General features: G+C 31.1%; 1 protein-coding gene across 31 annotated transcripts in view; it reads left to right on the top strand.

The window, feature by feature from the left end:
* The first annotated feature begins 3,386 nt into the window (after positions 1–3,386).
* Positions 3,387–11,102, top strand: part of LOC114314487 (serine carboxypeptidase-like 18) — a 29,871-nt gene continuing 22,155 nt past the window's right edge. For 6 of the 31 annotated variants that reach the window (XM_082917144.1, XM_082917129.1, XM_082917128.1 and 3 more), the window contains exons 1-4: positions 3,403–3,752; positions 7,186–7,680; positions 8,082–8,214; positions 8,831–9,018. In XM_082917144.1, the coding sequence (XP_082773270.1) occupies positions 8,984–9,018 (35 nt within the window). In that variant the 5' untranslated portion in view covers positions 3,403–3,752; positions 7,186–7,680; positions 8,082–8,214; positions 8,831–8,983. Of the gene's footprint in view, positions 3,753–3,981; positions 4,027–7,185; positions 7,681–8,081; positions 8,215–8,830; positions 9,019–11,102 lie in introns of those variants that run through there. The other 25 variants (XM_082917146.1, XM_082917122.1, XM_082917147.1 and 22 more) reach the window with 22 other exon arrangements.

The raw sequence follows: 11,102 nt of genomic DNA, 5'->3' as shown, positions 1-11,102 counted from the left end.
CTCAAGAAAAATAGCTATCTCTGTAACTTTATATTTTCAAATTTGTTTTCAAGTTATGTATTTTGAAGAACTATTTGCTTCATTCCAGTAAACAATTGTAAGTTTTAATTTATGTATGTTTTAGTAAGTTTTAATTTATGTTTGTCTTATTTTATGTTTTATGTTAAGTTGTAAGTTTTATCTTACGTTTTAATATAAAATGTTTAGTGTTGTTTTCTCTTTCCGTTCCTCTTGCTTCCGCCTCCTTTTGTTAGTAAGTGCTTATTGTTGAATTATTATCTCTGTTTAACCTTCCCATTTGATTTTCTTCAATTAAATTCCAATTTCCTTATTTTTGCTTAACTTATCTGTTGTTTTCCACTTTGTCAATAGCCACCCCACCTTTCGTCCCAATCCAGAGTAAGTCCTTAGGATTAAGCAGTTGTAGGATATAGGGGTTCCCGGAAAGGGTATGAGTGAACACACCGTATGAGGAAACATGATAAGTTACAATTGAATTTTGGAATTAGATTTAATTTTAGCAAATCATAATGAGTCGATTATTCAGAAGTAATTCTTCGGTTAGCTCCAGATCTACAACTCTTGCTCCTATACCTAGTTCAGAGTTGGTATTAAATGAAGAATAACATGAATATCAAGATGTTAAAATTGATTTAGGTTGGAATATCCCTAAAGTAAAAATTAAAGAAATTTATAAAACTAGTCTTTTACAGTCTACTTTTAACGTTGATTTACAAGTCCAAACTGTTGAATAAGTTTATGCTTTAAGTAAACCACGAGAAACCTGTCAATTATTAACTAAAGATGTTATCCGAAAACATCTCAAAGCTAGTCATAATTTTATTCATTTAGGATTAATCCAAGTAGGAATAAATCTATTAACTCAACAAGGTAAAAATACTTCTGTTTTATTATGTTTAAGAGATGCTCGATTTATTAATTATAATGCAAGTGTAATGGGTATGATGGAATCTAGCCTCCATAAAGGTCCTGCCCATTTTAATTGTTTTCCTGATTTTACATTAAGTTTACGTGATCCTCACATATTAAAAACTTTAACATTGAATATTCAACTATTTGTATATATGTATATATTCAAAGTACCCATAGAAGTAACAAAAATCAACAACGATTTCAAGTCCTCACCTAGATTAATCGGTCAGAATATGGTTCCAATTACTACAAGAAAAAACACTTTCCGTGACCAACATTTTGGTTGCTAAAAGTACCATATTTGGTCGCTAAAATCTTTTCGCAACCAAAATATGTTGGCCGCGAGTTGGTCGCTAAAGCCTCATCACAGATAGTTTTTTGCGACCAAAAAAACTTTTGGTCGCTAAAAGTGACCATTCGCGACCAACTTTTTTGGTCGCGGAAAGTCCAATTCATATTAGCCAAAAGTAAACTTTTAGCGACCAAAGATAAGTTGGTCACCAAAAGTCAGCGTCTTGACCCAAAAAAAATAATTCTTTTGTGCTGCCTGGGACTTGAACTCTTGACCAAGGAGTCACCATGCACCTAATCCACTCTGCCAATACCATGCTTCTTGTTCATATTTGGAAAAAAATATATATAACCCATAAAAATTGGGTTATATATTATTTTATAAAACTTTTAATGCCTAAACAGAAAAATAGCATGTAATTACAGTAGTATCATTTTTTTTTTTAAATTTATCCCGCCATAACTTTCCGCGACCAACTTTTTTTTTTGGTCGCTAAAGGGTAATCTTCCGTGACCAAAAAAGCCTTTGGTTGCCAATAATATACTTTCCGCGACCAACTTTTTTTTTTGGTTGCCAAAAGGTGATCTTCTGCGACCAAAAAAGCCTTTGGTCGCCAATAGTATACTTTCCGCGACCAACCTTTTTTTTTGGTCGCCAAAGGGTATACTTTCTGTGACCAACTTTTTTTTTAGTCGCTAAAAGGTGATCTTCCGCGACCAAAAAAGCCTTTGGTCGCCAATAGGTATACTTTTCGCTACCAACTTTTTTTTGGGTCGCCAAAAGGTGATTTTCCGCGACCAAAAAATTGTGGTCGCCAAAAGTTAAATTTTGGTCGCAGAAAGTGGACTATTTGCGACCAAAAAAAATAGATGGTCGCCAAAAGTATTTTTTCATGTAGTGAATATCTCTGATCATCAATTCCAGTAATTGCCAACCTGTATGAAGAAATTTACAAACAAAAGATTTCCTGTATTCTTATCCAGCCACACTTTCTGTACATAACCCAAATCAACAAACCTCAACAATCAAATTCATAAGGCTACATCTGATTCAACATAAACAAACTAAGGCCCCGTTTGGTTTTAATTTTCAAAGCCAGCATCAATTACATCATCAACAATGATTCATCCCACTAAAAATATCACCACTAATAGCACTAATGCATTAAAAAAGTAAAAAAAAATAAAATAAAACACAACTCCAAGACCAAAACATCACATCATTAATGGCGGGACCCACTGCCACCTAATTAGTGGGAGCACTAATTAGTGCTCCCAAGCATTTTTCTTACATCATTAGATCTACAATTTTTTTTTTTTTTGAGTTCATTCTTAAATTGAATATCAAACCTCATAAATATATAATAGTGAATATATACATATATATACACTTCATAAAAAACTATACATTTTTTAATATATATATTTCTTTTAATATAGTTTGATCTTAAGCGTCTTAATAGATTTTAGGAAAATATATATAGATTATATATATGCAATTTGTAGGTTTATATATGTGTGTGTGTGTTAGAGTTGGTATCATGAAGCTAAATCAAGTGTTTTGTTGAATGGAAGTGGAAATTTGATGAATGGGTATGGAGGAAAAAGAAGAGAAGGAGGAGAGAGAGAGAGAGAGAGAAGAAGAAGGAGGAGGGTATAACACTTCTGGGTATGATGAAAAAGAAGAGAATGAAGAGAGAGAGAGAAGAAGGGTATAACTGTCAATTTACAACTTCTGTTAACAGAAGTTAATGTGCATTTTAGTCCACCAACTATAAGGGGGTTAATGTGGTGAATTCCGAATTTCAGGAGGGTAATTCTTACTCAGCCCAAACCACAAGAGGTAAAGTGAAGTTTGCCCTAAAAAAAAAATTATCAAACATTCACATAGATGTATAGATATGGATATAAAACTCATACTTATGCACGACTCACATTGTGAGTGATTTGATAAATTTATTACTCTGTTCGTCCTAAATTATTAGTCATTTATTTCATTTTTTATTATCTCAAAATAATTTTTTTTTTCAAAAATTAAAGACTAAAATAATATGAATTTTCTCTTTTATCTTTATTTTAAATCTATTAATAACAAAAAAGAATAAAGATCGGGAACCGCTTTCCCACCACATACAATTATGATAATTAATATTTTTTAAAATACAATAATTATACCATAAAAAAAAAAGAGAGTAGGAACTATTATTTTGGGGGGCCAGGGAGAGTGGCAATTTTGCTGGTATGCGTAGCATTTTTTTTCTCCAAGATTAATAATGGAGTAGGCTTCCCTCTCAATCTTTCACCGTACATTTATTCAATTATGTGATTAATTACCTATACGGACGGAGGAGTTGGTTGGGTCAGTCGGGCCTATCACGGCGTGTTTAGATGATTCAAATTATTTATTGTGGGTTTCTATGCAAAAAAAATTAGGAGGCGGCGATGCTCCGGTCTCCGGGAAATTATCGCCGGTGACCATCCGGTGGAGCAACATCACCTGTTCCCTCTCCGATAAATCCTCCAAAGCTGTGAGTGTTTCCCTCTTTTACAATACAAGCTCTACATTTTGCACTAAGCAGCTAGGGTTTTGTAAAAAGTGTTTGGTTGCTGAGAAAATGTATGAAAAGGTAATGAATATATTGAATTTTAGAAGTGCACGAGTGCGCGACTGATATGTATGTATGTATGTATGTATGCATGTATGTATGTATGTATCCTTACCTGAGCCTAATTGACCTGTTTGGATGACCTGATTAGTTTTTCTCACACAGAGACATTGGAAACCAAGAAAATGCATGTTTGGTAAGTACGATTCAGAATTTTCTTTGTCTTTATTTTGCCTTCCTTTTTTTTCTCGGTTTTCTCAGCAACCAAACAATGAATAATTCAGTGGGTTTGGTTTTACTTTTCGGAATTCAATTTTTTGAAAAATGAGTTTTTTTTTTGTTTTCGTATTTATTTATTTTTAGTGAATATTTTTAAAATTTTTAATAATTTTTTTACGTTTTATATGCATCCTACTTATATGTATATAAATAATAAAATATTAAAAAAATCACTCATAAATCCCATTTGAAGAAAAGTTATTCCATTGAGTCCTAGAAGTTTTCTTTCAAACCAATTAGTCCTTTTATTTTGGGTATGTTGTATTTCCTTGATATGGGATTTTCAAAGTTTACTTGTTTGTTTTTGTGTGTGATTTTGTTTGGACTTTTTTCCTAATGTTGGATGTGCATGGATAAGGTAGGTTTTTTTTTTTTTTTTTTTTTTTTTTGTGGGGATTTAGTGGAGTGATTTGTAGATAGATGATGTTACCCCGTTTGTGGTGTTATTGGTGTGATGTTCGTTTCTTTTTGTGGTGTTCATCCCTATTGTAACATTGACATTAATTAACATCTAAACGTAACATTAAAGTAACACATAAAAAAATTCCTTATTGTACTTTTCCAAAATGTAACACTTAAATATAACTCTAAAAAAACTTCTTAATGTATCACTCTAAAGTAACACACCAAAAAACTCATTGGTATATTTTTCTCAAACGTAACACTCTAATATAACACACAAAAAAACTCCTTAATGTAACACTGTGATGTAACACACAAAAACTCTTTAATGTAACATACAAAAAAACTTATTGATGTACTTTTTCTAAATGTAACACTTTAATACAATACTCTAAAAGAACTCCTTAGTGTAACACTCTAATGTAATACGTAAAAACTCTTTAGTGTAACATTCTAATGTAACACACAAAAAAACTTCTTGGTGTACTTTTTTTAAATGTAACACTTCAATATAACACTCTAAGAAAAATTCCTTATTGTAACATTTTAAAGTAACACAAAAAAACTCTTTGGCATACTTTTCCTAAACGTAATGCTTCAATGTAACAAAAAAAAAATATATATATATCTTAGTGTATTTTTCCTAAACATAACACTTCAATGTAACACTAAAAAAAAAAAAAAAAAAATGAGATTCTTCGAACCATTCCATAAAGAGTACAAATATTCCTTAGTAAATTTTGAATAAATGTATAATTTCAAACTGTGAGTGTTACATTTAAAAAAAGCATACTAAGGAGTTTTTTTTAGTGTTTTTGCGTGTTATATTGGAGTATGTTATATTGGAGTGTTACGTTTGGGATTACATTGATTGAAGTATTATGTTTGGAAAAAGTATACTAAGAATTTTTTTGTTTTTATTTTTTATATTGGAGCATTACGTTTAGGAAAAGTACACTAAAGAAATTTTTTTTTTGAGTGTTAATTGTTACGTTTGGGAAAAGTACACCAAGGAGTTTTTTAGTGTGTTACATTGAAATGTTAAGTTATTGGAGTGTTACATTAGAGTGTTAGGTTTTTATTTGTAATGTGGGATTTGTTTTAGAATGAGGGAAAATCCATAACTTCTATAGTTCAAATTGCCCAAATGTGTAATTTTACATTTTGAGAAAATCACTTTTTATCCCTAACAAATTAAATCCAAACATGTAAGTGACTACCTTTTTATGTAATTTTTACTTTAATGGGACCTTTGGGTTTATAAAAAAAAATGGAGGACTAAACCGTTCACAAGATCATATTTTGGGATTTATTGGTACTTCACCCTAAAATATTTGTGAAAAATATTTTTAAAAAGTTAATAAATACTTAAAAATACGAAAAATGTATTGATTTTTTGTTTTTGTTTTGTATTTTTGGTAGTTGGTGAATTTTTTAACAATTTTTTTCACAAATATTATACTTTGTAAGTGTATTTATATTAAGTGTGTCTAAAAATTTTAAAAAATTGTTTAAAATATTAAAAAAATTCATTGAAAAAAAAAAAAAAATACGAAAAAAAAGTAGGGCTGAGTTTGGTTTGAGTGAGGAATCATAATTCCGCACTCAAAAATTTTAAAACACTTTTCAAAATTCATAACCAAACACACAACTCAAAATTATTTAAAATTCAATTCAAAAATTAATTTCAAAATTCATAACCAAACACACAATTCAAAACTATTTTTAAAACTTAAAACCAAAACTTTTTTCAAAACTCTATTTAAAAATAAAAAAAAGAAAAAAAAATGTTTTTTTATTTGTTTTTTAAAATTATTTTTAGAATCATGATTTGAGTATTGCCTTTTAAAATTTTTTGGATTTATTTTTTTAAATATTTAAAAATTTTCTTACTTTTATTTTTTTAGGATAAATATTTTATGTTTTAAATATTTATTTATTTATTTTAATGTGGACTATATTTCATACATTTTTGTGCTGTGTTTTTTGAAATATATAATTTTTATTTTAAATATTTTAAATTTTAAATTTTTTATTTTAAATAGTTTTTTTATTTTATAAAAATATTTTAACTTTTTTGTTATGTGTTTAGTTACAATTTGAGTGTAGAGTTTTGAAAGTAGTGTGGAGTTTCGAGTTATGCGTTTGGTTATGAGTTTTGAAAATAATTTTTGAATTGAGTTTTGAGTTTGGTTACGATTTGAGTATGGAGTTGTATTTTGAATTTAAAATATTAAATTTAAAAATTAAAATATTTACAAAATAAGATAAAAATATTTAAATAAAAATTATATATTTAAAATAAATATATAAAATTTTCTTAAACATTTTTTAATATTTAAAAAAAAGTAATCCAAAAAATTCAAAATACAACTTAAAACTCTTTTCAAAATTTAAAATTCAAAAATTCTTTTCAAAACTCATAACCAAACAAATTTTCTCTTTTCAAAACTCAACTCGTAATACCACATTCAAATCACAACTCAAAAAGAGAATCAACTCCAAAACTAAACCAAATGCTACTTAGAATTTTCTGAAAACCAAAACCAAACAAGCTGATTGGAATTTCTATGATGCATTTTCTTTCAATTTCAATATCTCTATGCATGGAATTCCTAGAAAATTTCATAGTCGAGCTTGTGAATTTGTTTGGTATTATCTGTTAATCTTGCAGCAATAATAATCTGATTTCACGAAACTGAACAAGATTTCAATGTTGGTTGGTTGTTTGGGTGCGATTTTTGCTGAAAAATTTAACTGGTGAGGCGAAACCAGGAAGATCGGTTGCAATAATGGGGCAGTCAGGATCAGGGAAGGCCAAATAATTGCTTCACCCCGGTTACATTTATCGGGCCTTTTGGAGATCAATGGACGACCAATTTCAAAGAGAAGTTATAAGGATGTTTGGCTTAGATTTTGGCTTTAGATAGAACTCTCAAAATGTTACTTTTGGAATATTTTTTTTAAACATGGATTATGTGTCTACTTACTTCTAACCATTGTCATTGCAGATTTGCTTATGTGAGACAAGAAGACCTTTTTTTTTTTTCTCTCAGTTGACTTTTCGAGAGACATTGTCTCTTGCTGCTGAACTCAAACTTCAGGAGATATCTTATGTGGAAGAGAGAGATGAATATGTGAACAAACTCTTGTTCAGACTAGGCTTGGGGTAATTCTGGCTTGACTTTCTTCTTTTTAGTGTGCATTTCTTTTTTCGTTCTTTTTAAATCAATTTGTGCATAACAAAAAAAAAACCTTTTTTATGGAGAAGTATAATGCTGACCTTGGCTGACGTTTGTTTCAGTTTCTCTCGAATTACTGTACTTCTCAATTCAATGCTGAATCTTTTATAGCTTCATGCATAAAATGATTTGTTAAACCAATAATTGGGTTTATGCACTTGCATTAGCCTTTCGGATTATTACAGAAATATTATGAGTTACTTTTTGCTGCATTTGTTACTGGTTTATTTTTTTCGTCACCCTTTTAAATTTACGACTTTTGAACTTTTACGTTTTCTTTTTCGTTGTGGTGGTGGCTCATGGCTGCCATGTGCTTTTTCTTCAAAAGGTCAGCTGTGCTGATTCCCGTGTTGGGAATGCTAAAGTCCGTGGAATCAGTGGCGGTAAAAAGAAGCATTTGTCTATGGCATGTGAACTTATAACTAGCCCATCTGTCATAGTTGCTGATGAACCTACAACTGGTAGGCATGCTTTCTTTTTTACATAATTTGCCTTTAGGACTGATTCTGTCAACTGAGATATCAGATATTATCTTTCAATTGGTGTAGCACATACAGATGATGATTTGGTAGTTGGAATGCTATGTTGTGTCCAAGTATTAGATCTTTCTAGAGCTAAATCTTAGGATATTGAAATATGTATCCAAAAGTTGGGAATGGGTACCGGGATATCTTTCAAACACTTACATATATATAACACATTATATAATAATTTTAGATAAGATGTTGTAAATTATTTAGAAATATACTTCAATTGAAATTAAACGGGATTTAGGAAAAATGTGGAATATATAGAGATGTCTATTTACTTACAAATGTAAGCATCTTTTTCTTGAAGAATCATATAAAATTAGAGGATTCAAGAGTCTAAATTGGGTATGGGTGTCGGACACATACCCCCCAGGTTACCTAGAACGTGGATCTTTTCGGTACGTAGAATGGTTGGTAACTAGAACGCAGTACGCCGTATGCTTTAAATTGTGGTACAATAAGGGTGGACTTGTATAGATGTCTAATAAGTGACTATTGAAGTGCCCTCAATTTCTCTCATCTATTACAAAATTGCTTCTGCTCGCAGGTCTTGATGCCTTCCAGGCAGAGAAGGTGATGGAAACACTCCATCAACTTGCACAGGATGGACTTACTGTAATTTGTTCCATACACCCGCCCTGAGGTTCAGTGTATGTGAAATTTGACGACATTGTGTTGCTGACAGAAGGTGCACTTGTTTATGCCGGTCCTGCACGTGATGAGCCATTGTTATAGGTTGGTATCTAAAACTCATTTATCTTATATTTATTTCATTTGTGTTATCTTAATCTTGTTAGTTATATTAAAATTCTCAAGAATCATTTTCAGTTTTTCTTTTGGAATCTGTAATCTTGGGTAGAGATTTATTAACATGCCACTCCTTAAAAGTAAAATTTCAGAAGGAAATAAAAGAGAGATGCAATAATTTAAACTATTGAAGCAACATTCAGTATGCACAAAATGCCCTTGCTAGCTGGTCAACCTCAGCTCAACCTGTTAGCGGGACAAAATTCGCCATTTGGCCATACTGTCATTGTTTGTGTAACCTTGAGGTTTTTTGAAGGGTTTGCTTAACGGTTGAGTCCTTGTCCAGTTTGTGTAGAGCCTGGAGCTAGATTTTAAATTAAAAATTATTTTTTGCTTAAATTTTCTAAGTTGATATCTTTATCTACTATTATTGAATTATAGAGCTTTCAAAAATCACAGATACTGTATGATCATATTTTTAAATATAATAATGTATCTACATACAGAATCTTGCATGCAAAATATATATAAATAAATCTTATATTTGACTTTATTCTTGGTTACTGACTGGAAAATTAGTTGCTCTCAGAACTTACATTATCAGAGACCCATCATTCATGCTTTTCTCAAAAGGAGGCACACTCTCTTTTTCTTGTTTTTCTGGAGAATCTTATTCAAAAATTTAATATAGATAACAAAGCAAACCAACAAAACCTTTATTCCAACACTTGGGGTTTTCCAAATGTATCATCTCTAGCATTCTATTGAAAGCATTTGAGGGTATACATTCGAAAAGATGTAAATAATGTTTTAAGGATGTGTGTGGATTCTTTAGCTTTTAGACTTTTTCAAATAAAATCATTTTCTTTTCTTTCTCCCGGTTATTAGCTTATAGTCTAAGATGCACGGACACTTTTAAGAGAGTGGTGTTTTCATGTCATGTCCATGTTGGTCACGTATTGGACATTGACACTCATCTGAGATACTTCTGACATGTGTTGGACACACATCCAAATGTGTCCTATTATTTTTAAGAACTTTAACCTTGACACACTTTGGATGCTCAGAGAACACACATGTCCATTGGTTAGAGCCTTAGAAACACATGAAACATGGTTTAAACAAAATAACTTAGGATTCAATGATAACTGAGAACAATGCTATTTATGCCTATTAATGCCTCATTTGAACTTTAGGAATTAGTTTTATATTGTATTTTTTAAATTAACTTTGAATGAAATATTCGTATAGTATAGCGATTTTGGTTTTAGACCCGACCCATTTGATATTCTGGACTCGGGTTTCATGGTTTTGTATTGTTGTTTTTGTCTTATTCCTCTTTTTCCTCCTTGAGTTTGGTTATTGGGTTGTATTGGTTGCGTTTAGAATAGGTTGATAGCTTGGTTTTCAAACTTTTGTTGCCAATAATTTTACTCCTCCGCTCGAGCGTCACATCTTGCGCTCGAGCGGGCTTTGTGAATTCTTAATACTTTTGCAGGTCTGCAAAATTACTGGAAGAGTGTATTCTACGCTCGAGTGGTGCTTCTTACACTCGAGCGTTGGTCTTCTGTCTTCTACGCTCGAGCATCACGTCTTGCGCTTGAGCTCGAGCGGAGCAACTTATTCTGTCTGAACGCTTGAGCGCTACTTCTTGCGCTCGAGCAAACTGTGCATATATCAATCTGTAAAAATCAATTTTTACATCACTTTTTCTTATCTCTCTCTCTAAACTCTCTAAAAATCCTAAGTTGAGACTCTCTCTCTCTCTCTAAAACTCACATTCTCTCTTCTAAAACACTTGGATCCATTGATTTCTCCACCCTACTCCCTTTGTTAAAAAGGTAGAGCTCACCTAGAGCTTTGTTTTCATCCGAATAGACTTGGATTTCGGCTTTCTTAAAGTTTCTCCACTGTCTCCTTGGCCTTCTAGCTTCAAGGTAGGGATTTTCTACACTCTTTTATGATTTTTAATTTAGTTATTTGTTTTTCATAAATAATCTTGTGGTTTTGGAGGATTTTGAACAACCAAGGGTTTTGGTTTAAAAATCAAAAGAGGAGTTTTCAAATGGTTG

This window comes from Camellia sinensis, chromosome 2, assembly GCF_055761805.1.
Source record: "Camellia sinensis isolate YWXY chromosome 2, ASM5576180v1, whole genome shotgun sequence".
NCBI classification, from domain to species: Eukaryota; Viridiplantae; Streptophyta; class Magnoliopsida; order Ericales; family Theaceae; genus Camellia; species Camellia sinensis.
This window is presented reverse-complemented; position numbering and strand designations above follow the sequence as displayed.